At 37.4% G+C, this 27,527-nt stretch overlaps 3 protein-coding genes across 4 annotated transcripts; all 3 read right to left on the minus strand.

Annotated features, from left to right (window-relative positions):
• Positions 1–657: 657 nt before the first annotated feature.
• Positions 658–3,275, minus strand: LOC117221244 (uncharacterized). The gene is made up of 5 exons (XM_033472045.2): positions 3,117–3,275; positions 2,271–2,358; positions 1,828–1,919; positions 1,618–1,735; positions 658–1,550 (listed from the first exon to the last, which is right to left on the minus strand). The coding sequence occupies exons 1-5, from the start codon at positions 3,168–3,170 to the stop codon at positions 1,486–1,488; spliced, it is 417 nt and encodes a 138-aa protein (XP_033327936.2). The 5' UTR covers positions 3,171–3,275; the 3' UTR covers positions 658–1,485.
• Positions 3,276–4,162: 887 nt separating this feature from the next.
• On the minus strand, positions 4,163–6,780 carry LOC117221242 (uncharacterized). The gene is made up of 5 exons (XM_033472043.2): positions 6,621–6,780; positions 5,805–5,901; positions 5,582–5,682; positions 4,451–4,559; positions 4,163–4,363 (listed from the first exon to the last, which is right to left on the minus strand). The coding sequence occupies exons 1-5, from the start codon at positions 6,660–6,662 to the stop codon at positions 4,299–4,301; spliced, it is 414 nt and encodes a 137-aa protein (XP_033327934.2). The 5' UTR covers positions 6,663–6,780; the 3' UTR covers positions 4,163–4,298.
• Positions 6,781–9,912: 3,132 nt separating this feature from the next.
• Positions 9,913–17,178, minus strand: LOC117221239 (uncharacterized). Of its 2 annotated transcripts, XM_033472040.2 has the most exons (7): positions 13,358–13,778; positions 12,682–12,787; positions 12,532–12,613; positions 12,319–12,407; positions 11,794–11,905; positions 11,380–11,450; positions 9,913–10,739 (listed from the first exon to the last, which is right to left on the minus strand). In XM_033472040.2, the coding sequence occupies exons 2-7, from the start codon at positions 12,751–12,753 to the stop codon at positions 10,722–10,724; spliced, it is 444 nt and encodes a 147-aa protein (XP_033327931.2). In that variant the 5' UTR covers positions 12,754–12,787; positions 13,358–13,778; the 3' UTR covers positions 9,913–10,721. The 2 variants fall into 2 exon arrangements, 1 of the variants encoding a protein (XP_033327931.2); XR_013034961.1 differs by lacking the exons at positions 9,913–10,739; positions 11,380–11,450; positions 11,794–11,905; positions 12,319–12,407; positions 12,532–12,613 and adding exons at positions 15,380–15,488; positions 15,565–15,653; positions 16,094–16,172; positions 17,045–17,178 and having other exon boundaries at positions 13,358–15,061.
• Between the last annotated feature and the right edge of the window lie 10,349 nt (positions 17,179–27,527).

Consider the following 27,527-nt stretch of genomic DNA (forward strand, 5'->3'; position numbering starts at 1 on the left):
GAGTTATCACTTAAAATACCCTAATCGTTTCTCGAGCCATATATTTACGTCGTTCACAATGTAATTTATTCACTAATACAGCTCGAATCGTGCACGATACGATGTAGCAGCATTAATTAATTGATACAATCTTGGAAATCGAACATCCTCGCACCCAGAATTTTTTGTTAATACAGATCTTGCACGAACCATGTCAATCAACAAACATGTTTTCTTCGTGTAATGCAACGAAGCTGATTTGCATGCAACTATATTATCCGGATGCTCACGATTGTTATAATTTAACTTAAACTTCAACTTTAGTTTTGTTGATAATTCGACGGATTTGTAAGTCGAATTTTACAGCCGAAGCAAAGGGTTAATATCGATGGGTTAATCTTGAGACAAGTTCTTCGTTCAATGTCCTCGTTTTATATCGTATCTTTGAAGCGTAACTTTTGCTTTTCACTTATCCGTTGCGATCGCCAGTTTAATTAATAACAGAAACAAGAAACGAAGCTTGCGATTATACCATAATTTTGGGACACCCTGTATTCATAAACTTATCCTATGTGAAATTAAATCGGTAAAAATACTTTTACGCGCTTGCACATTATAATCTTCTGTCGTAAGAACCTAATCGAATGCTTGGAGCAATATTAGAAGCGACTTTTGCGATTACGGCGCAAATTTATATTTTTATTCGTTTACCTGAACGGTATAAAATCAACATTGTAAAACATGAAAGAGCGAAAGCCTTGGAGATTACTGAGGTCATTTGAAGCAACTTTTTCCTTTACAAAAATGTTCTACGAGGGGTCGTTCACGAGTTATCGACGAAAAACAGTGACCAATGAGGGGCGAGCGCGCCTGGCGCTAGGCTGGCGCCAGCCAAGCTCGCCACTCATTGGCCAGTGCTTATTCGTTGATAACTCGTGAACGAAGCGTCGGAGAAAATTTTTGTAAAGGAAAAAGTTACTTCGAATCACCTCAGGAACTCCACATTTTCCGGAAATACCATAATTTTGGGATACACTGTATTTATAAATTTATCCTATGTGAAATTAAATCGGTAAAAATACTTTTACGCGCTTTCTGATTATAATCTTCTGTCGTAAGAACCTAATCGAATGCTTCGATCGATATTCGAAGCGATTTTTGCGATTACAGCGCAAACTTATATTTTTATTCGTTTACTTGAACAGCATAAGATCAACGTTGTAAAACATGAAAGAGCGAAAGCCTTTGCACTGGATACAGCGAATCTTGCGTTCGTTTAATACACGAACATGGACAGATAACGACGGATCTTAGGGAACAGGAAACGAAGCTTGCGATTCGAACGCGCGCGATACATTAATTGGCAGAAAAATTCTCGAATTTCGCGCTAATAAATGAACTCGTTGCTGGTCGGGAAAAACGCGTGATACGCGTTCGAAGCTGAACGCGACGGACCGTCCTCGTCCTCCGGGCAGTCCGATAGTGTGCTCGAGATTGGTCTCCTCGTTATTCCTCCATGAAACATTTGATGAAAGAATACGTCATCTTGCACTCGTCGGATATGGATTTGACTGAAACGAAGACAGTATTCGTTGCGGAATTCGTTGACATTGTCGAATCTTGTGTTCCGTGACTCACCTTTTTCCACGCATTCGGCCGCCGTTTTTTCCTTCAGGGAAATCTTCTCCGGCTCCTTCGCGTACGCGATCTTAATGAATATGTTTAACTTCACCGGGATCAGTTCCGAGTCTTTCAACTTGAAATCGCGAAAAGAAATTTGTCATTTTAAAGATCCGCGAGAACGATGCGATTTTGGAAATAACTTATGGCTTTTTGTTCGCGCCTTACCGTGCCCAATTCCTTCATCGTGCAAGCACTCAAGCACGTCGCTTCCTCCAAGCTCCTTTGAACCTCCTTGTCGTATATTTCTCGAGGTGTCTCTGGTTTGTTTAAATAAAGCAGAATTTTTTTAACGAATACTGACGATCGCTGACGATCTTTTCCGAGCGTCGATTAGTGGACCGCGATTTTTATGTTCTTATGATAAAAACAGATCGGGAAAACTTGCGGAGACGTTAGAAACGTTGAAGAACGTTCCTGCGTCCGTCACAGTTTATTAGAATTCTTAATAACTGTTCACTTACACGTGATATAATTTAATAAAATAGTTTTTATTTTGCGCAAGGTCCGGCAATCTGGTTTTTAGTCAATAAAATAGTCGCGAAAGAGTGTTCAGACTTGTCAAATGATATGGTTTAAACGTGTAAAAACGAAGAGAATTTTGTACTTACCTTCGGTGAAACCATTTTCCTTCGCACACGCGAGAAGCGGGTCTCTGGCAATGTTCAAGAAAATGTCGACCATGTCCGCCTCGACGAACTAAATTGTACGAAAAAATGATCAATGATGAATTCTAAACCTAGTTTATTATTCCTCCAGTGCGTAGGCGATGCAAATTCACTTAAAGAAATGGGATCGAATACGCTGCCTATATTTTTGTTAATAAATGTATCGCCTTCTATAAGCAACGATACGATTTACATTCAGTTTTGGAAGAATCTCTCTAAAACGTATGCACCAGTGGCTTTCGATTGTACTATTGAACATTTTCAAGGAATCGAGGTTATATTTTATATCGATAATTATCATTATAAGAATTAAAAGTCTATTCTAGAATATTCGTTCCATAGAAATAATTTTTATATTGGCGCACACCGTTTTCTCTGAAGGGGAGAACTTCGTTTAAGTAATTCTCTTTTGAAATAATAATTTCAGAAGTAATTAACACTTGATATTGAATCAATGATTTGTTGAATTACGGATAAAATTGTTACCGTCTTCGAAGATTTCTTAAAATAATTTCTCAACTGTTGCTCTTCAATTTTAAAATGACTATTATACAGATAGAAACTAGATAACGATAGAAACTAAAAATTCTAGAATGATCTGCTTATTCCAATATTTCTGTCTCCAAAGTAATTACCGAATTAAGATAAGAGCGAGCGACAACAGGACAAAAATTTACAGCGAACAGCGTAGATCGAAACGAACGAGGGACTCGCGATTTTTCACGCGTCTTACGACCCCAATCTATGCACCGAAGGGAAAAATGTCTTATTTGGAATCGTTTTATCAACCTTCGTGTTAACAGCGGCAGCGACTACGACCGCAACGACTATAACAATCTTCATTCTGATGAATTCTTCTTAGCAACTTCCGCGAATGGAAAATATTCGTGATCGACTGAAAACTCCGATCCGTAGATCCTATTATTTATACCGCGGATGCGATCGTAAAAAAAGTCTCAACAGGGTCATTCGATCGTGATATTGGCTAAACGATAATTATGCTTCGCTGTTGCATTCTGTCCATCTGTTCGACCGCTTTTCAAAACGTGACAGCTGTCGAATCACGTTCTCAATTAAATCGCTATTAATAATTCCGCTTATTTTGTACGTTGTAGAAAATACGATACGAATTTTCCGTAATTGACGCTGAGATTCTACAAATAACTAGACAATTTTGGAAGAGATAATGCGATTTTTCATAGTAAACACTTTTCAACGATTATAAAAAACGAGAACCGCGAGGCTCGAATAAATCATTTCTCCGCTTCCCAAATTGTCCATTTTTGTGCGCAATCTGAGCAGTCAATTAGAAAGACATTACTGTGTCGTAGTTTGCTCTGTCTAATGTTTCTCTCGTGTTACATAGAAACCGTCAGAACGACTATAGTGAATATACAGGGTGTCCCAAAAATGTCTCGCAATCCGAAAGTGGTGGGTTCCTCGGGTCATTCGAAGCAACTTTTTCCTTTACAAAAATTTTCTCCGACGCACCGTTAACGAGTTATCAACGAAAAACAGTGACCAATGAGAGGCGAGCTCGGCTGGCGCGAGGCGACCGAGCCAATGAGCGGAACTGGGCTTCTCGCGCTGGTTGGCTGGGCCGCCTCGCGTCAGCCGTACTCGATTCTTATTGGTCACTGCTTTTTCGTTGATAACTCGTTAACGGTACCTCGTAGAACATTTTCGTAAAGGAAGAAGCTGCTTCGAATGATCCGAGGAACCCGCCATTTCCGGATTGCGAGACATTTTTGGGACACCCTGTAGAACAAATATATAGAACAAATCGCGGCTATAGTGATCGATCGCATAACCGTAATAAATAATAATACACACTGTTATAACCGAAATACTTTTATTGTTTAATATTGGAAGTCATTCCCCCGTAATTTGCAAGTTTACAAAGCTTTCTCCCATAAGCCCCTTGGTTTCGTTGAAGCGCGACCGTTCGCATCGATCTTCCTTTTCTTTTTTTTACATTTTGTCCATGCAGTTACCGAATTTCTCCATCACGACGCATTCGTCGCCGGCGCCTTTCACTGAAACAATCGCAGATCCGTTAAGATAAACGTTGCTACAATTTCACTTTAAATAATCGTTTATTAACGATCGATGTTCGTTCTCACCTTCTTCGACGCAGGTTTCGATCCCCTTACCCATCTCGTCAACCTTTTCGGGGAACGTTTGCGAAACGAGTTCGATCATTTTATCCGCTACTATTTGACCGTCGACCATCTACAAATTCCATTTCGTTTTTAGGAAATCCATTCGGTGCTTGTCGTTCGAGTAAAATTTATTGATTTTTCATCGATTTTTCAATACGGATACGTTGTTGCACGGTTAAATTTACAGCGATTCGGGAGCCGGCAGGTAAATTTAAACGTGCAGGACACTTTTTTGGACTTGGAAAGGTGGGGCTCGGTTATGTAAATTTAATCGTGCGGATTTTGTGTAAGTTTAACCGTGTATCCCTGCAGTGTATTTCATTGTTTATCGCTTGGAGTAGAATTATAGAGTGCTATATTATAGTATTATATAGAGAGTGGTATATTAAAATATTATAGAGTGCTATATTATAGTATTATAGAGCGCTGTTATAGTATTATAGAGTGCTATACTATAGTATTATAGATTGCTATATTATAGTATTATAGAGCGCTATACAATAGTATTATAGAGTGCTATATTATAGTATTATAGATTGCTATATTATAGTATTATGGAGTGTTATACTATAGTATTATAGATTGCTATATTATAGTATTATAGAGTGCTATGTTATAGTATTATCGACTGCTACTCTATAATATTATAGAGTGCTATATTATAGTACTATAGAGTGTTGTGCTATAGTATTATAGTATATAATAATACTATAATAATACTATAGTATTATAGAGTGCTACATTATAGTATTATGGAGTGTTATACTATAGTATTATAGTATATAATAATGCTATATAATACTATACTATTATAGACTGCTACATTATAGTATTATAGAGTGCTATTCTATAGCATTATAGTCTGCTATGTTATAGTATTATAGACTGCTACTCTATAATATTATAGAGTGCTATATTATAGTATTATAGAGTGCAATACTATAGTATTATAGAGTTATTTAATGCAATTAAATAATTAGATTTTGTGGGAGTTTTTGTGATTGATTTTTTCGGCACTTTGATTGTCAACCGTTTTCAATAATCATTGAGCAATGTTAGCATGCAATTATTCCTAGGAATTATTCTACTCACTATTTCGCGTCGTTTCATGATGCAAGCGTACGTGCAGAATAGTTTGCCTACGTCTTCGGGTGACATGTCGGATTTAGATACTGGCCCCGCGTCAGCTGGAACTGTCATCGATAGACGTATTCGTTAGAGAGTAATTAATCAATTAATTAAGGAGTGCTTAAATTCTTTCTCGAGTCAGTGTATGTATATCTGAAATCATTTTGTTTATAAATTGTATACATACTTGACAGGCCGGCTTCACCAGCGCACGGAACGAAATCATCCTTGATGACTTCGAATAATTTCTGTTCTGTCTCGTCGAGATCACCGCGCACCACTGCCTAAATGAAGCAATTATAGTATACTTGAATTAAACGAACTCGAATCTAAGTAATATTTATGGTATAATTATTTATGGTATAATATATTATTTACAGTATAATTATTTATGGTACAATTATTTATAGTATAATTATTTATAGTATAATTAAATGCGAATGTTACACGATTTCGAGGGGAAATACAACGATTTTATTTATTTATTACTTCGACGGTTATTTGACTGGTAACTTTGATTTTTTAAACGGAAATCTATATTTTTATTTACTGATTTTTATTGTAGTAAGAAAAGCAAAGAACGCAAAATTATTCGACCGTTTATTCGAATAATTTTTTTCCAGACGAAAATTATTATCCATGAAATTACTCAAGGATAGTTTATTGATCTACTGTTTATTTATTCAAGAATAATTAATCCACGAGGAACTAGTGTTCGAGTGTAAAATAGTTGCTCTTCTTTGCGAATCGAAATGATTTCTAAGCTAATCTCATTCGGCGACTTGTTCGCGAACAAAATTATTCGACCGTTTATATAGTTATTTATTATTTATTTATTTATTTATATTTTATTATAATCGTCCAGACGAAAATTATTATCCGAACAACGCCGAACCTCGAACATGCCATCGCACTAAATCGCATTTTCATATCGCGCCGACGCCGGTTCGACGTTTCGAAAATGCACGCCGCGCGCCATAATCGCGCTTATTGTTCTACTCACTGCGACAACGAGGAGGCTGCAGATAAGCAAAACGGACTTCATGGTGGTGGCGCTCTGAACGTCACAGCTGCTTCGACAGGAGAATCTGATGGCAAACTGATGGCTGCCGATGCTTAAACACGATATTTATATGTCGCGGATATTTATCGTTCCAGGTGTTAGATCCTGTGCAACAACAGGAAGGGAAATAATTGGCCCGCTTATCTGATTTTTTTTTTACGTAACGCCATTTTAATTGCATTCTGACAGGAGCGATCAATTCGCGACGCCGATTCTTCAACCGATTCCTTCGCGAAAAGAAAAAAAATCGTCCCCCCTCCCCCCATTCGGCGAACAGTCTGGAAATGTCGCGTTGTCCGCGAGCGAGACAATGGGCGATCGTTGTTGCAGCGAAGCGGGCTCGTTAGGAAATTTACGTTCTCGCGCGCAATTTAGTTTTGCTAGACCGACGACGCTTATGCAAACAGAAACCTTCGCGGATAATCGTGCCGTGATTTTATGGATCAACGATTTTACGAGACGACTCGAAGACAATGATTTCTATACGATTTATCGTTAAAGGATCAGATTCTTCTGGAAACACGTGAAATATGGTCGAGAATTTATGCGGTGCAATCGAGAATAGGAAGAAGTCTTTCGAATTTTTATAACGCGCGAAAAATTGTTAAAATTTTATTTTATATATATTTTATAATCTTAATGTTAAATAGATATAATAATGATAATGTAAAATAAATATGATCTCAAATAATTTATAATCTTTTGGCTCGGAGCACCTTAGGAGCGTGTGGCTGCCTGTTGCTTTATACAGAGTGTCCCAGAAATATCCCACGATGAAATGAGGGGTTCCAGAGGTAATTTGCAGTAACTTTTTCCTTAGCGAAAATTCAATCCGCGGCTTCGTTTACGAGTTATCAACGAAAAACGCGGTCCCGATGAGAGGGCAGCTCGGCTGACGCCACGCCCTCGCGTCGCGCCAGCTGTCTGGCGTAGCGGCGATGGCCGCGAGGGCGTGGCGTCGGCGGTCTCTCATTGGGTCAGCGTTTTTCGTTGATAACTAGCGAACGAAGCGGCGGATTGCATTTTCGCTGAGGAAAAAGTTACTGCAAATGATCTGAGGAATCCATTATTTCCTGGAATTGACATAATTTTGGGACACCGTGTGTATATGAAGCGGTTCTCTCCCATAGAATCTTTGTTCTTTTCCATCGAAATTAATGAAAGCATTTTAATCATTTTACAATATTTCACATCTTCAAGAAATTCCAGTCGCTTCGTTCAATTTGCAAATTAGTTATTCTGATTAAAATTAATTATCCCGATTTGAAAACTATTGAAATATTAATACGAGTCACTGTATATAAAATAATATACGCATGAAAATAGAACAATTATTATACCAGAACAATTTCCACTCGTTCTCACGCGTGTCCGCAATTTGTTTAAATTTTAGACAGCATGAAAATCGGCGTAAAAATTTTGCGGTTCAATTGTCACCGTTAAAATCTGTTCGTACACAGAGGCAATTAATTCGCCTGATTCCAGAATGTTACAGCAAAGTAGAAACATTGTGTAACAGCGAAGATTCCAGCTAAATTGCCGGCCGTCTCTTTAATCAGGCTCGGGCGGAAGTGTTGATGGATTTCGTAGAACATTTTCATTTCGATCTATTGTCTCGGCCGATTATTATGTCGCTTCGTAATCAAAGCGTCTTCGTCGTCGAGCGCAACCAAATGCTCGACCTTTGCTTGTCGTTCGCGGACCGATGCGTTGGCGCAGATAAAGACGCCTCGGCCGTGAGACGACGAGAGTTGCAATTCAAAAGAGCCGTCATATCTTCCGCGTGGTATCGCGTGCGCGCGCGCGCCCGCTCCGCGGCCTTCTTAAACTGCATTGCCAAGTTCACGCCAATCGTTGCGCGATCTCGAGACGGTTGCGTGATCGCGAAGCCGACTTTTACGACGTTTATATATTTTATTATATTCAATGTGTTTAACTTCATTATATTTATTTTTTATTCATTATATTTTCTATTGATTTATTTATTATATTTTTTGGCGATTTATTTATTATATTTATTTCTTATTTATTATATTTTTTATTAATTTATTCATTATATTTATTTTTTATTAATTTATTTATTATATTCACTTTTTTGTTTATTGTATTTTTTATTAATTTATTTCTTATTTATTATATTTTTTACTGATTTATTTATTATATTTATTTTTCATTGACTACATCTTTTATTAATTTCATTATATTTAATCACGACGCTGCGTTAATTAAAAATCATTGAGCAAAACAATTGGAGGAGCAAGCGATGCTTCCTTCGTTAAATGAGATGAACAAAATTGTGTAACAAATGATTGAAAAGTTTCTTTTCAGCTTTCAATTCAAATTCTCCGATTCAAATTCGTTTAATTCAATAATGAAATTTTTTTATTGCCGGTCTGTTGGATCTAAACGATTCTCTCTGCTGCTGAAACACGCAAGTCAATATACGCGCGAATCCGACAGAAATTGTACGAACAGAAAAAGTCATCATTTTACAAAAAAGTGTTTTCATCCGTTCCGGGTAATTAGCCGTTTCCACGTATTCCCTGCGGCCTGCTGTTACTCATATAAATAGCTGGCCTTTTTTTGCAAGCTATCATCCCACTTTTTACATACGCCGGATCGATGTAAACGACATCGGTCTGATAACCGTTCGCGAACTAATTACAGTACCGCGGAGCTCGATGTTTAAAGCAAACGTTCGAACGTCGCGGAGGTCGGATCGGTGTCCCCAACTTGGAACGGGCATTTGAAGTTCCCTATCTTGGAACGGGAATTTGAAACGCCCGTTCCAAAATGGGGACGTCGAATATTGAACGCCGGGGACATAGCGCGAAAACGGTGTCACGTGACAGTAATGTTATTATTATTATTATTATATTAATATGTTACTATTATTATTATTATTATTATTATTATTATATATTTTTATATTATTATATATATATTAATATGTTATTAATATTATTATTATTATTATGATTATTATATATATTTTTTATCATTATTATATATATTATAATATTATTTAATTATATTATTTATTTATTTATATTATATATATTAATATGTTATTATTATTTATCTTATTGTTATTTAATTTGTAGCAAGGGCCACCGCGACGTCGATACTTTTATAACAAAGGCAAAGAATAGATATTTTTCTGCTTTTTATTAATTTACATTCAAGAAGAACTACATAACAAAATAGTTGCTGGGAATAATTACACTGGCAATTGCATATTGAATAATATTTTAATGGATTTTTATTGCGAATAACAATGAAACGATGCTATACCACGATACTACGATACGATGGCACTATTCTTATTAAAATGGAATAATGCATAATCGATAATGCACATTTTTGTTTACGATCGATAAGACGTTGTCGCAAATAAAAGCGAATTCTTTTCTTTTTCATACAATTCTAATTCTAATTTTATACAATTCTAAAATTACGCTTCGATTTAATCGGCTGAAAATCATATCAATTCTCTTTTATATTTCTCAACGTCTGTCCACTTTGTAAATACTAAGTAATGTCTCTCTAATTGACGCATCGTGTGGACTCTCGGATTGTCCACGGAAATGGACAAATTGGAAGGAGGAGATACGATTGATTCGAGTACTCGCGCCTCGTTTTTACAATCACCGATTGTCAACAACTATAAAAACGAGGCGCGAGGCTCGAATAATCGTGTCTCCTCTCCCCAAATTGTCCACTTTCGTGGACAATCTGAGCGTCAATTAGGGAGACATTACAAGTGTCTGTAACAAAAAAAAAATGTAAAATCGTTTCTCTTCTCGAATCGTTTGTTTTCTTGAGAAGATCGATCTATTTTCCAAGGATCTACGATCACGATCTCGCATCGGTTTGATAATTTACAATTAATGAGAATTTACAATTACAAAAAAGTGAATCGTTCGGGCTGCTTCTCGATGTGGTGTCTGTAACGATGATGATGTCTCGACGATGACCGGATGACGTAACCTCGATCATACGGTTTCTAGGTAGTACTGCAAATTCGTTGGCCAGAGATCGTCAGGGAGCAATGTACAGCTGCAATCGTCGAGAAAAAATTCAATTAGAACGCGAGAAATTAATTAATCGAAGAATCAACGAATATTGAATTCACGCTGGAGATAACGAGCACAGACACGAAAGTAACAAACTTTCCGATACAGCAGTTCAAACAAGAGAAAGTTAAATGGACAAAATTAACATGGAAGAACGTAATTGATAAACAATAATTTTTATATAAATTTATATAAATAAATTCTTATATATTCTTGGTCTTAAATCACTTCTGGTTCAAATGAATTTTTAATCGAATTAAATATTATATATTCGGACAAATTTTTGTTCTAAATATTATTCTCTAGATAATATAAATATTATTCGGATAAATTTTTATTCTATAAGTATTATTCTTGATAATATATATAAATATTATTCTAGATAATATATAAATATTATTCTAAATAAACTTTTATACGTAGAATAAAATTGTATTCGTTGTTATCTGTCTCTTATAAATAAATTGTCTCGAATAAAACGTTGCCCAACTCTGATTAATAATACAACGATTAATCTCGGTTCGCTAACAATACTTCGACAATTTCGCCTAATTAGAAGCGCGTCTCTATCTGATCAATTTAACCGTCGACAGGATTCTTCAGCTTATTTTAATTCGAATTACCTCGGAATCCACGTCCCAAACACATTTCCCTAGTTCCCATGCGAGCTCGCAACCCTTCAACGTAGACGGCACTGCAACAAAAATCGGAGCATCTTATTGCTGGGCTCAACTTCGATGTACAGGGTGTCCCGGAAATGTCTCGCAATCTGGAAGTGTCGTCTCGATCTTACGAGAGTTAATTTAACTCGTTCAATTTAAAATTGTTCTTCATTTCGCATAAAAATCGTTGAGAATGTTATAATTACCATTGGCGTTACTATTTTATTAATGTTTTAACGAAATCTATAGAACTTATTATTATCGATGTTAAGGTATGCTTAACGATTTCCCGATTGGAAATGAACTTTCACCGAAAAGATTGCTAAAATCTAACAAGTGTCTTATATATTATTATAAATTTCTCATATTTCGTACCTCGTTCTCGACAAACCTCGACTACGTGTTCGACTCGCGGGACATATTGCTCTTCCAGCATGAGCCGAGCATTCTTAACGAACCATTCGTACTGCACCTCGTCGTTTCTCAACTGAAAAGACATAATTTTTCATCAATTACGACATGCATAGAATCTTGCAATTTATTCATTGACATACATGGTATCCCAAAATTATGTTACTTCCGGCAAATGGATTCCCGAGGCGATTCGAAGCAACTTTTTCCTTTACAGAAGTTTTCTCCGAGGCTCCGTTCACGAGTTATCAACGAAAAACGTGGACCAATCGGAGAACGAGCGCGGCCGGCGCAGCGGCGGTGGTCGCGAGGGCGTGGCGCCAGCCGCGCGCGATCTCTCATTGGCCAACGTTTTTCCCTAATAACTCGTAAACGAAGCGTCGGATCGCATTTTCGCTGAGGAAAAAGTTGCTTCAAATGATCCGAGGAATCCGCCAGTCCACAGTAACATGATTTTGGGACACCCTGTACATAGAAGATATCGCTCACGGTCTTCGTCGTGGTTAGTATGCACTTCATGTAGCACATCAATCTCTCGTCCTTCGGGAACTCGCCTTTGTGTTGTCCGTCCAATAGTTCTGCGCGACAAAAATCGACGAGAAAAAAAAGAAAGAATGAAGTCGCGGACTATAGTTCGTCGGACTATACATAGAACGAGCTACACATAATCGAATAACCGATTCGATTCTCCGCTGATCGTACCTTTGGTTGCGTTCGTCTTCTTCTGGCAGGGCTTCCTGAGATTCTTCACGGTGTTCTTGGCCTCGTCTATTGTCACTTTTTTCTACGAATGCAAATTAAGTCACATCGTCGCGCGGTTCGCGAACACCGAATGATCGATATCAAACTCACGCTGTCGGCTTCCCAGATGATCGCAAGCATTAACAGAAATCCCATCGCGAAGGCGATGCTCAGGTTCCTCATTTTGAACTGCTACAGGCCCCGCCCGATTTCAATTCTATTTCCAAAGCCAATTTATTATGTTATGTTATATATACATAATATTGTATATAAGTTGTTATATATATATATATTGTATTGTATGTATGAGTTATTATATATATTATATTGTGTACATGAGTTATTTTATATTATATATATGAGTTACTATATTTCATTATATTATATATATGAGTTATTATTTTTTATTATATTATACATATATGAGTTATCATTTTTTATTATATTATATATATGAGTTATCATTTATTATTATATTATATATATGAGTTATCATTTTTTATTATATCATATGTATATAATTTTATTATATTATATATATGTATATAATTTTGGAGAACGAGAAGTTGTCACAGCAAAATTCTCAATTTTGATTTCCCTTTTGAATTGCAATCAGCCAGATTGGAATACACTGTCGTAAAAAGTGGAAGAAAAATAGAAAGATAACCTCAAAAAATTTATATATATTATCATCATTATTATTATTATTATTATTACTATTATTATTATTAATATTATAATTATTATAATAACTCCAGTAAACGAGACAACGAAGTGAAATGCGTACCAGGCCGAGCACTATGCGGAGTCGTTCGCCCGGCGAATAAAAAAGCGAGGAAGAAAAGAAAACTATTCGAGCGCGAGCCAAGAGCCCCGGCACCCTTTTATATTCAGCGCGCGGCGGCGGCGGGCCACGCGGGCAGTAGGAGAACGACCAATTTTTGTGTCTTTGGATGATCCGGCGTCTGGCCCGTGATTAGTCCGTTGACCGTGTGATTAAATCGCGAACGCAATCTCCGTTTCCGAGGATGATCCCGGAGGTTAATAGCTGTGCCGGAAAAGGAGGAGCGACGCGATCCACGTAATACCTTGCGCCAGGATGTGCGCAGGGATTATGCAACGCTTCCCACCGTCGCCGCCGTCATCTCCGCGGCTGTTTTCCGCCGGGACGCCTCGTGCAGTCTCGATTACAGCTAATCGAGAGGAGTCCGACGGTCGGATTATTCTGGAGACGCTGCGTTTCGATGCTAATCGTCGATTATTCAGAATTATAAATACGAGCCGCGAGGCACGAATAATCGCGTCCGCTCGTGCCAAATTGTCCAGTTTTTTTGCGCAATGGGAGCGGCAATTAGAACGAGGATAGTGCAATGAGAAATATCGAGAAGAGATATTTGTAGTTTGAACGTGCATCATTTGATTAAATGTGTTCGCCTAATTTTATTCGCGGCATTGAAATCTTCATTTGAGGGTTGTGGCATGTGGCTCGTTCTGATTGGTCACTGCTTTTCGTTAATAACTTGTGAACAAAGATGTGGATTGCATTTTTGATGAGGAGAACGTTGGAATTGCCTTCGAATTGTGTTACGTGGCCTCCGAATTGTATTCGAATTGTATTCGAATTGCCTTCAAATAGTGTCATGTGGCCTTCGAATTATTTTCCAATAGTGTCACGTGGCCTTCGAATTGCTTTCCAATAGTGTCACGTGGTCTTGGAATTGCCTTCGAATTGTAGTCGAATTGTCTTCGAATTGTATTCGAATTGCCTTCGAATTATAGTCGAATTGTATTCGAATTGCCTTCGAATTGTAGTCGAATTATATTCGAATTGCCTTCGAATTGTAGTCGAATTGTAGTCGAATTGTATTCGAATTGCCTTCGAATTGTAGTCGAATTGTAGTCGAATTGTATTCGAATTGCCTTCGAATTGTAGTCGAATTGTCTTCGAATTGCCTTCAAATAGTGTCACGTGGCCTTCGAATTGTCTTCGAATTGCCTTCGAATTGCCTCCGAATTGCCTTTCAATAGTGTCACGTGGCCTCTAAATTGCCTTCGAATCGTGTCACGTGGCCCTCGAATCGTGGAAAAAAATTAGAAATAAAAGAGTTAAGTCGTCGTTTTTATTCTAGCATCATTCTGTATTCATATTAACGTACACAGGAATAATTATGAGCAAAATATTAGTACACGAACGGATTAATCTGTAAAATATTGATATAGAAAACGTTCTTATACAGAACTCACGCGTCCATTCACAGACTTCTGTTACCGAAAATCAGACCGATTTCTTTAGATTTTTGCTAAGTGTTCGTTGCTAGGATTTCGTAATAAAATCTCGATTTCCCCCCCAAAAAAACAACTTGATTCACGCAGCGTCTGCTCGATCGTGGTACTTAAATCGATTACGGGAAGAAGAACGCTTCCGGGTCCGCGTCGTAGACGCATTTCGTGTATTGGTAGGTCAGACTGCAGTCGTCAGGCTCGTTGAACTCTGCGCACAGAGAATCGAAAAGTTTCGCGTCAGATGCCGCGCAAATGGAAGGAGACGATTCCTCAGGCGATTTTGAGTAACTTTTTCCTCAGCGAAAATGTTCTACGAGGCTTCGTTCACGAGTTATTAACGAAAAACGCTGATCCAATGAGAGATCGCGTACGGCTGGCGCTCCGCCCTCGCTCTCCGATTGGCCCACGTTTTTCGCTGATAACTCGTGAACGAAGCCTCGTAGAACATTTTCGTTGATGAAAAAGTTACCTGAAATCACCTCAGGAATCATTCAGTGTCCACGAATGTTTTAAATAATAGCCTTACCTTGCGCCAAGCAACTTTTAATCGCCGCTTTGAATCGGGGCAGCGACTCGATCGGCATTACATCCATTTGTCGTACTATCATTTTGCCGTCAATGCCTCCGTTCTTGTACTAACACAGAAACGTTATGATAACACAGCTACAGTAACAGCTAGTTAAGACAGTAACAAAGTTAATTGTCGCTTACACTGTTCAACGACTTCAAGATGCAGAATGTGTAGCACGCAAGATTCTGGTCGTCCGGAAATTCTCCTTGTTTCAGTCCCATGACCAACTCTTAAAAATTCGTAGAAAAATTCGAATCAGCCTTTCACCTTACTAAATCCATGGGAGAATTTGTACAATATATTGTGCAATATAATATTGTATATGCAATGGTAATTATGTAATAATATATGACAAAATATATTGCTAATAACCCCGTAGGGTGTTTCATTGCTTAATAATAAATAGTATAATAATAATAAAATAATAGAAAATAAAGAAAAAAACTATAACACAGAGCTTTAGTAATATAATATGATAATATAATAATGTAATAATATATATATATTAAAAAACGCAGATGCGACGTTAAATAAATCAAATCGAGAAGAAAAATATTGCAGGAAATGCATGGGATATATTGTATAAAACGATGCCGCGGTGCTGCAAGTGCAACGGATGACATCGACGACGACTCGAAATGCGCGATTCAAGTGCAATTCTTTTTTTACCTTCGGTCGTTTCGGATTTCTGCACGCAGTTCCGTCGCATCGCGGCCGCCATTTTCTCGAATTGTTCCACAGAGATGGCCTGCAATCGACGAATGTAATAGAGATTTTTCCGCTACGATGTCGTCGCGGTTTCTCACGTTACATTCAGCTTTTCACGAAGCTGCTCGAGCTTTTCGCGGATCGTGTTAGGTATTTTTCAAAGAAAACACACAGTTTTGCAAATATAAATACGGTAACTTTCGGTCACCCTGTATATATAAACCGCTAGTGTTATATAAAATATGAAAAATATATTATAGAAAATAGATAATTATATTATACAATATATATTCTATATATTATAGAAAATAGATAACTATATTATATAATATATATTCTATATATTATAGAAAATAGATAACTATATTATATAATATATATTCTATATATTATAGAAAATATATAACTATATTATAGAAAATAGATAATTATAATATATAATATATATTCTATATATTGTAGAAAATTATAGATAAATTATAAAATTATAGATATCACGTTCGTGCAATAAAATAACAAATTTCGGAACAACAAATTTCACCCAACAAAGAGGGTGAATTGAACTTGTTATAGGGTGACTTTGATCAACAAACAGATGAACTTTATTCACGATGAATATAATTCCAAAAAAAGGTGAATTCGATTTTTCAAAACGGTGAAATTCGATTTGCAAGAAGTCAATTTTGACTCGCGAAAGAACGAATTCGATTCGAAAAAAGCAGAAATTCGATTTACAAAAAGCTTATATCGATTCGCAAAAGGATGAATCCGATTTTATAAAGCTGAATTCGTCCAGTGAAATGATGAAGATCGTTTGCAGAACGGTGAATTCGTAGTAAAACAAAAAAAAAAGAAAAACACGATACCAAAAGTTTCGAACGATTTTTCGAAAGATCGTCGCGCACAACTTACACTATGCACAGGTTCGAACGCGACCAGCGTCACCGTAAATCCGAGCAACAAACGTTTCGCGTTCAACATATTCGCTCGCAGCTGTTTCGACGAGATTTCGTACGAACGATATAAAAATCTCTGCGCGGATGGCCGGCCACCGTCTTATAAAGCCTTTGTGCTCAATCACATTGTTGACGGTTCCGTACTGCGCGAACGGTTGCACATTTGCTGCATTCGAAAATGAAATGAATTAAAGGCTGCCGATGTTCTATTACGATGGAAACTGCTGATTTTCGGCCTGTTGACAAGTTCGTTAATTTTATGTAACGCGGCAAAGAGCACTCGCCTACTTCCGCAACGATTGCACAATCGAGCTCCGACGTTTTTTTTTATCGCAGTTACACCCTGATATCTCTTGCCAATATCGCCTAAATGCCAATCGCCTTGTTTTACAGATTATTTGCTGATTATTATTTCGGGTCGATAATTGGAGAGGGGAGAAAGTAGAGCTGTCTTTTTTTTACGATTTTACGTTCGTTTTAGTTGATATTGTAATTAAATGTTGTATATTGTATGATATATCGATTATAATGTACTAATATATAGTATACTAATAATATATTAATATATAGTATACTAATTTAATATATTAATATATAGTATACTAATATAATATATTAATATATATACTAATATAATATACTAATATATAGTATACTAATATGATATATTAATATATAGTATACTAATATAATATACTAGTATATATACTAATATAATATACTAATATATAGTATACTAATATGATATATTAATATATAGTATACTAATATAATATACTAGTATATAGTATACTAATATGTAGTATTTTAATATTATATATACTAATATATATTAGTATAATAATATAATATTATACATATATATTAATATAATACACTTACTTATATATTAGTATATTATATTAGTATACCAATATATATAATTAATAATAATATATAATAATATATAACAATAAATAATAATATATAGTAATATATAATACTAGTATACTATATTAGTACATCATACAATAACATATCAGTTATATAATATAATGCAATAACGTGTGAAAACAGAACTTCATTTCGACTTGAATATCTATATTCGGAGGCATTTTTTTAGGGCGAATGGGGTTATTTCTCGTACGCTTATTTATTAACAAAGCGCCAATTAGAAAGAACGAACAAACGTCGCCCGAAAGACGATTCGAAGAAATCGTTCACTATAATACATTAAATCGCGTGAAAATCGTTTCTCCCCGAACCAAGAGAATAATAAGGAAGTTTCTGCGGCGAGCAACGTGCTCCGCGCGTGTCTCGCGATCTAGGTGGGAGGATGGTGGCGGTGGTGGTGTCTTCGGGCCGCGGGTCTGTTCGGGTCGCGGTTACCACGGTCTCGAACTTGCTCCGCGCAGTTCGAGATGTTTGCTCCCTTTGTCCCCGGGACCCTTCCGCGTCAGAAGACTCGGCGTTAATGGCGAACCCTTGTATCTCGGGCGCACCCTTAAAACAGGAGCATCTGGCCAGAAACCGCCCCCGCAGTCGCCATTAGTCCGAGGACCACTCGCCGTCGGCTCGATAATTACGTTTTTTTCCCTCCCCCCGGCGGCCCGTCTTTCGCCTCGATTTCGTCCAGACGCGATTAATTTCCACCTGATCGTCTCCTCCGTCGACCAACGGATCCCCCTCTTCCCTCCTCCCCGTCCGCGTTCATTCCTTTCTCCCGCAGGGGTGGTTCCGTCACGGTCATCCGAATTCCATCCGGTCGTCTCGCCCTCTCGTCGCCGACCTCGGGCCGACCTAGGGCCGGCCGCATTCCTCGCTTTCTTTCGGGGAGAGGCTCGAAGGCTTTCTCTCGTTGCCTCTGGATACCTTTGATTCAGCTTTCTGAATAAGCTCCGGCTGTGCCGAGCGTGGCCGAGAGTGGACCTGCTCGGCGAGACGAGCGTTATACCGTCCAGCAACGGGACAGTATTTTTATCCGGATCGATGGATTTTTATTGTTCGGACTCTGAATTCTGGGAGGAACTCGTCGGAAATCATCGCGGAGGATTGTTTTCGTACTGTCAGGTATCTATCCGTTGCTGCGGATTGACTGTTGCTGCGGATTAACTATTGCTGCGGATGCAAATTCCCCAAGGTACATCCGCAGCGATAGGTATATCCGCGGCAACAGATACATCCGCAGCAATAGTTAACCCGCAGCAATAATTACATCCGCAGCAATAGGTAATCCACAGCAATAGTTAATCCACAGCAACAGTTAATCTACAGCAATAAATACATCCGCAGCAATAGTTAATCTGCAGCGATAATTACCTCCGCTGCAATAGGTAATCCACAGCAATAGTTAATCCGAAGCAATAAATACATCCGCAGTAATAGTTACATCCGCAACAATAGTTAAATCCGCAGCACTAGGCACATCCACAGCAATAGTTACATCCGCATCAATAGATTCCATCCGCAGCAATAAATATATCCGCAGCAATAATTACATCCGTAGCAATAGCTACATCCGCAGCAATAAATACATCCGCAGCAATAGATTCCATCCGCAGCAATAGTTACATCCGCAGCAATAATTACATCCGCAGCAATAGTTACATCCGCATCAATAGTTAAATCCGCATCAATAGTTAAATCCGCATCAATAGTTAATCCGTAGCAATAGATTCCATCCGCAGCAATAGATTCCATCCGCAGCAATAAATACATCCGCAGCAATAATTACATCCGCAGCAATAGATTCGCGCCGAAAAAAAAACCCGATAACAGAGAAAGTCCTCGTTATAATTTCGCGGGCCGTAATTTAATGAAAACGGGAACGCTGGATCCAGATGTGGGTGAAGGAAGCCCGGTATTGCGCGAGCAAATTCTTCGGGATCGGTTCTTCGGCGTCGCCTCCGAGACGAAAGTTCTCTGTTTATTGCCGGGTATTTTTAGTCGGCCAGGGGATTATGTAAAAAGCTAATTGAACGGTGATCGATTACAATAAAAAGGAGAACGCATTTTCACAGCTACGATCTCTTAATCTTCGCGAACGACACATTGAGAAACTCATTATAATATATAAGTTAAATTACAATGGATAAAAATTGAAATAAAAGTGATAGATTATAAAATGATTAATGATATAATGTAAAATAATTATAATTATAAAATAACAATATAACAAAATATCATTGCGTCAAATTATCATAGATCGCCGACTCGTAATTAAAATTGCAATTTCCGATTCCTCTCTTTTAGAAATTCATTTTCAGGGATTTCATTCATTTTAAATTTTTTCGCATTGATATTTTTGGGGGTTTTTTGAGTTCTCGTTTCATTTCACTTTATTTCACTTCACCACGCGACACGATAGCATCGACGCAGCAATAAATCGCATAGACTTAGGACCGGCACAGAGAAATTCACGGCAACCCGAATGTCGGCAATTCCGGGAGAAATGATCGCGATTGAATAAATCACAAAAATAAAGTATACAAAACACATAAATAAATGTAACTGAATTATTTTACTACTTTACTACTATTATTTACTTCTATTATTTGCTTCTTTACTATAATTCCTCGAACAATTAATTTGACAAGAAAACGCGTTTCTCGCGAAAGAGCCAAAATATTCTCCGCGCACAAATGAAGATATTCGCGAGCAAAGGGTTCGAGCATCATCAAAAGAAAAAATCAGAGAGTTTGAAAATCAGAAATTCCACGCAATCAGAAATTTCCGGCGTGTATTTCCGGACGCGCGCGCGTGCAAAGACACGCGGCGCGGCGTTCGCGTGATCCTATTAGCTTTCGTTGACGGAGGCCGGGACAAATTAGAAGAGACGAAAACGGTTCCCGGTGAAGTAACAGGCCGCGGTGCCTCGTTCGAATGCCTGCGGAAGGGTTGAATAACAAAGGGAAGCGATCGCGGCCGATCCTCTTTCGCCGCGCGTTAACGAGCCGGCAATCTCGGCTCGCGTGCGCGCCGAGATACAACCAGCTTCATCCTGTTTCGCGAGGGAACGCGGAAGAAAATCGGCGGCCCCCTAAAGAAAAAAGGGAAAAAGAGGAAAAGGGGTGGGGAAGGGGGGAGTAAGAGAGAGGAACGGGGGACGAGTGAGTCGACGTGGAAATGGAAGGAAATCGTGGAAATGGAAGAAGGACCGCGACCGCGAGCTGTGAGAATTACGTGACCCTCAGGCAGCCGCCCTAATTAAATGCCTTTAATTAGCGGTAATAAGCGAGCCTGCGTTTCGAGCGGCACGAGGAGTTGCGCAACGAACTTTGTCTTCTGTCGATAAGCCTCTGTTTTTTCTTTTTTTGCGCGCGCGCGCGCGAAGAATTATTATAATTGTAGACGGCGCGGATGCGATGCACGCGAACGGGCGGAAGATTTGGAGGATCGTTGATCTTATTCCAGATCAAATTAAGACGTTATGCGATCCATTATTATGCCGGGTTTATATGCGATCGCGTTATTGGACGCGATCGTTCTGTCAAGTCGATCGCGATTTCTGGGCCGCCGAGTGCGCAGACTTTTCTTTACAATTCTCGTTTTTAGATAAATTGCGTTATTTGCAATTATTTATTGGCTGTTTGACATTTCGGCACTTTTTTTGCGAAGAGACTGTAACATTTTTTGCAGTCACGTTTGTGAGTTATTTTATTTATTTATTTATTTGTTTGTTTTATATATATTTATTTTTATATATTTATGTATGTATATTTATTTATACATAATTATATATTTATATATATTTATTTATACATGCTTACATATTTTATTTAATATATATTATATATTTATGTATTTATATTTTTATATATATTTATATATTTATACATATTTCATTTATTATATATTATATATTTACGTATTTATATTTTTACATATATTAATATATTTTATATCTTCATACATTTATGTTTATCATATATTATATATCATACAATATATTACTTCATTTTATATATATATTTATTCATACATTTATATATATTTATTTATTTATTTTATTCATTAACGCACGTCCGGAAAAATCGCATGTCAAAGGCCGTGATTGGCGACGGCAATCGCATTGTTTCTTTCTTTCTTTCTCTCGCCGAGCCTAAGATCGCGGTATAAAAAATAAACTAAACTTAGTTTAGTCGCGCGAAAGAAGCCAAAGCCGCAATTTGCTTGAAATTCGCCGCGGAAAGAGTAAGTTTTCGCGAATCGGCGCCGTCTACTGCCTAGCTAATTCGGCCCCGCGGCTCACGAGACTCCGAGTTTTAATTGAGCGGTAATTAGCATGACAAAGGGAGGGGCGGCCTTTAATCGCGCGACCGGGGCACGGCGATTAATTTACTAGGCGGGCCCGGGTACGTTCCCCACCCTCCCCCCTCTCCCCCCTCGTCCGGGGAACCTGTTAAAGTTCGAGCTGTTCGTTTACTTCGTGTTTTTACGAGCCGGCCGCGGTTTACGGGCCTCTTTGCTCCGTCGACGTCGACGTCGACGACGCCGACGACGCGGTTGCAACATTGCGCCGGTGCTCGTCGAACGGCAGATCGAAACGGGCCGAAACGCGAAGCCCCCGTTTCTGTCGTGCCGATGAAAGAGAACGTGGAAAGTGAAATCCGTACTCTCGAGCGTTTCGTTTAGCAATAAAAAGAAAAAAAGAGAAAGAAGTTCCGCGGAATTCGTTCAGATGGTTTATTGTTATTTCATAATCGGTCGGCCCTCGGGTTGGGAGCCGGTTGAAAGCGTTATTGTCATCGGCGGTTCGTGACGATCGTATTTCAATCGCCGTCTTTCGTTCGCGGAACGATTACAAAAGATACGGGGATCGACGAAATCATGCGGCGGACTGAATTTTATAGTAAATTCTTAAAAGTTGGTCCGAATGACGTAACATTTCGTTGAGATATATTGCAAGTAACTGCGATTTCAGCCCTAATAAAACATCTATGGTATAAATAAATAAATAAACGACTGATGCAGTGACGAGAGGGTTGTTCAGGGTTAAATTATATTTATATTATATTTATATTATATTATATTATATTATATTATATTATATTATATTATATTATATTATATTATATTATATTATATTATATTATATTATATTATATTATATTATATTATATTATATTATATTATATTATATTATATTATGTTATATTATATTATATCAATATTATATTATATCAGTATTATATTATATCAGTATTATATTATATCGGTATTATATTATATCAGTATTATATTATATCGGTATTATATTATATCAATATTATATTATATCAATATTATATTATATCAATATTATATTATATCAGTATTATATTATATCAGTATTATATTATATCAGTATTATATTATATCAGTATTATATTATATCAATATTATATCGTATCAATATTATATTATATTATATTATATTATATTATTAAATTAAAATCAGAAGGAGGCCTCTGCCGCAGGTAACGTAGTCGCAAACGATCCCATATGAACCGTCCAACTAAACCAGCAATTAGACTAATGAAATGCGCGAACGAGTTGCTGACGCAAATAGGTGTCTTCTTCGATTGCGGAAGGAAGCCTCGCGCCGCGTGGAATCGGAAGTGGAAGCCGGCGACGATCGCGCTTCGGGAACCGGTAACGCGACTTTTTTTTCCTTCCACCACCGTTTTACTCGCGCCGACTATCGTCACGAACGGGTAATCGGTTAGATTAACGTTCGGGGCCGGCGCGATACGCGTGTAAAACGAGTTCGTGAGTCATATCGTGCCGGAAGAGCCGCGAACGGTATATCTCCGGTGGTGCCGAGACCCTTTTTTCCGTTCTCCCGAGGTTCGACGAGGTTCGCAACGGGCAACAAATCGGGATCTCGTTACGAAACTCGATCCACAGACACCGGTACCGAACTGTTTCGCTCGCTCGCCGCGGTGTCGCGAGGAGAGACAAAAAAAGTACTTTCGTTGGGACGCGTTACGTAAATTGGTTTAGTACCAACGGCGTCCCCTCGAGGATTCATCCGAAAGGGATGACTATGAAGGGATGAGACTTCGTTCGGCTCACTTCGGAGCTTTCGGAGCTCTGCGACGAAGTATTATACATACATAATAGGAAACATAATAGGAAAAAGACGTACGATACGGGGGCGATTATTGTTTTCCATCGTAATTACACAGTGCGGCGAGGCTGTGGGACACAACTGAATTTTTAGCGTTTGTCGAAAGCACGGTATCAGGTTTACAAAGTTTTTTTGTGTAGGAGTTATTATAAATGATATAGAATAAATATATAATATGTATATAATATGTAAATATATTTATATATATTTTACAAAGCTTCTGAGAAGTTATTATAAATAATATATAATATATCTAATATATAGATATATTTATTATACAATATATAATACATCTAAAATATACAGATATATTTATTATACAATATATAATATATCTAATATATAGATATATTTATTATACAATGTATAATATATCTAAAATATATAGATATATTTATTATACAATATATAATATATCTAATATATAGATATATTTATTTTACAATATATAATATATCTAAAATATACATATAGATATATTTATTATACAATATATAATATATATAATATAGAACATATACAATATATAAGAATATTTATTATATAATATATAAATGTATAACACATAACAAATACATATAATAATTAATGTGTAACGAAATTATTGACATAACGTTACGTGCCGCTCGAAATCGAACGAACAATCGAGAACATTTTACGTTCTCTGCTGAACCGACAGCGAAATCGAATAATTTATGCGCCGGAAATCCCCAGGAATTAGAATAGAACGAAGGGATCTCGCAGTTAGTAGTAGAGGTCCGTGGGAGTTTATTAAAAAAAAGCAGCCGGTGCGGGAGAATCGGCCGCGATGAAAAATCCACGGGAAAAGCGGAGGCGAGGCGCTCGTGGGTAAGGCTTCCCGAACCGACGATTATTTTGAGTAGCGTTACGATTTCACGGTTTGTTTAGAGTAAAATGGCCGGAGAACGCGCTCACGAAACTCAGGAAACGGATACGATTATGCGGGTGGGTTACTGTGCGCGAGACGTAAAAAATTATAGAAGAGAGAAGAAGAAAACAGCGCGGCGATGCGAATCGAAGCTGTCGTCTCTCTCTCTCTCTCTCTCTCTCTCTCTCTCTCTAGGTCTCGTTTCCTGGCCGCCCCGTAGAAAACTCGGCTTCGTGGAAATTTTTTTGCTCGGGAGACACAGGATCGAGGGGGCCAGGTCGAGATTAAAATTAATCCGTAACCCCCGGGCTACCCACGGTCGACGCCGACTTAATTAACGAATTAAATTGGATCGGCCAATTGCCGCTTCTACGTTTTCTTTCGGCCGACTTCCGACTTCCATTCCCAGGAGCGGCTCTCCGGGCTTCCCTTCTTGCGTCATCGGACTCAGGGCGAACCAGTTCGGAGAGTAGATGTCACCTATTTTGGGGCGACACCTTGCTCACCGTATGCTAATTCACACCTACGAACTGAGTTCGGCGAGATTTGACTCGGATGACGGGTGAGAGATTGAGTTTCGGTCGATGTTATTGGACGGAATATTCCTATCCTTCTTGTTCGAATATATTCGTTCGAATGATTCGAATATATTCGTTTTCGAGTGATTGAATGATTCGAATAGATTCGCTTTCGAATGATTGAATTATTCGAATAGATTCGTTCTCGAATGAATGAATTATTCGAATATATTCATTTTTTTTCGAATGGGTGAATAATTCGAATAGATTCGTTCTCGAATGATTGAATGATTCGAATAGATTCGTTCTCAAGTGAATGAATTATTCGAATAGATTCGTTCTCAAATGTGTGAATAATTCAAATAAATTCAGTCTGAAACGAATCAATAATTCAAATAGATTCGTTCTCAAATGAATGAATGATTCGAATAAATTCGTTCTCGAATGATTGAATGGTTCGAAAAGATTCGTTCTCAAATGAATGAATGACTCGAATATATTCGTTCTCAAATGAATGAACGATTCAAATAGATTCGTTCTCAAATGTGTGAATAATTCAAATAAATTCAGTCTGAAACGAATCAATAATTCAAATAGATTCGTTCTCAAATGAATGAATGATTCGAATAAATTCGTTCTCGAATGATTGAATGGTTCGAAAAGATTCGTTCTCAAATGAATGAATGACTCGAATATATTCGTTCTCAAATGAATGAACGATTCAAATAGATTCGTTCTCAAATGTGTGAATAATTCAAATAAATTCAGTCTGAAACGAATCAATAATTCAAATAGATTCGTTCTCAAATGAATGAATGATTCGAATAAATTCGTTCTCGAATGATTGAATGGTTCGAAAAGATTCGTTCTCAAATGAATGAATGACTCGAATATATTCGTTCTCAAATGAATGAACGATTCAAATAGATTCGTTCTCAAATGTGTGAATAATTCAAATAAGTTCAGTCTCAAATGAATGAATAATTCAAATGAATAAATAATTGTATGTCCAAGATATATATACATCGAAACGTAGAGATTGTAGGCAACATAAAATTGTCGCAGGATAAAATGGTCCAAATAATAATAACCTGTTACATCGCAATTGTCCGCATTAAAATGAAATTTCGTGCTTTCAATTTATTTACGTTAGGCGAGTCAATACTCGGAGAGGCACTCTGATCGCATTAGCGAACATCACGGAATCCTTGCATATTACGACCAATCAATGATGCTTAACTCAAATAGAGGGGATTGAACCGGGGTGAACAAAGGTGGATCGTAATGAAGCCTGACACCGGGGCAATTAGCGCAGCCGGATCGTTTTTTGATTTAATTGCCGCCGAATGTCGAGCCGTAACGATATTATACCTAGCTTTTATCATTTCTGAACCGAATCGAAGGGGGTGACTTTGATACATCGTCCCGGAAATTTTAACGAAGACCTAAACAAACAGGACTACACTCTCCTTCTAATTCGTTCTAATTTCATGATAAAATGTTATCGAGCCGGTCGAAATGATTTCTGAATTGTTTCTCAAATTTTTCTGAAATTTTTCTCGCACTGCTGCTGATACTGTACCGGGTGTCCTGAAAATGTCTGAGAATATTGAAATGGGGGTAGTTTAGGTCATTCGAAGTAAGCATTTCTTTATCGAATTATGCCTAAAAACTAAACAGTATAAAAACTATAAACTATGAACTATAAAACTGTAAGCTATAAAACTATAAACTATAAAAACTCTAAGCTATAAAACTATAAACTATAAAAACTGTAAGCTATAAAAACTATAAACTATAAAAACTGTAAGCTATAAAAACTATAAACTATAAAATCTATAAGCATAAAACTATAAACTATAAAAACTATAAGCTATAAAAACTATAAACTATAAAAACTGTAAGCTATAAAAACTATAAACTATAAAATCTATAAGCATAA

This window comes from Megalopta genalis, chromosome 16 (assembly GCF_051020955.1).
Source record: "Megalopta genalis isolate 19385.01 chromosome 16, iyMegGena1_principal, whole genome shotgun sequence".
NCBI lineage: Eukaryota > Metazoa > Arthropoda > Insecta > Hymenoptera > Halictidae > Megalopta > Megalopta genalis.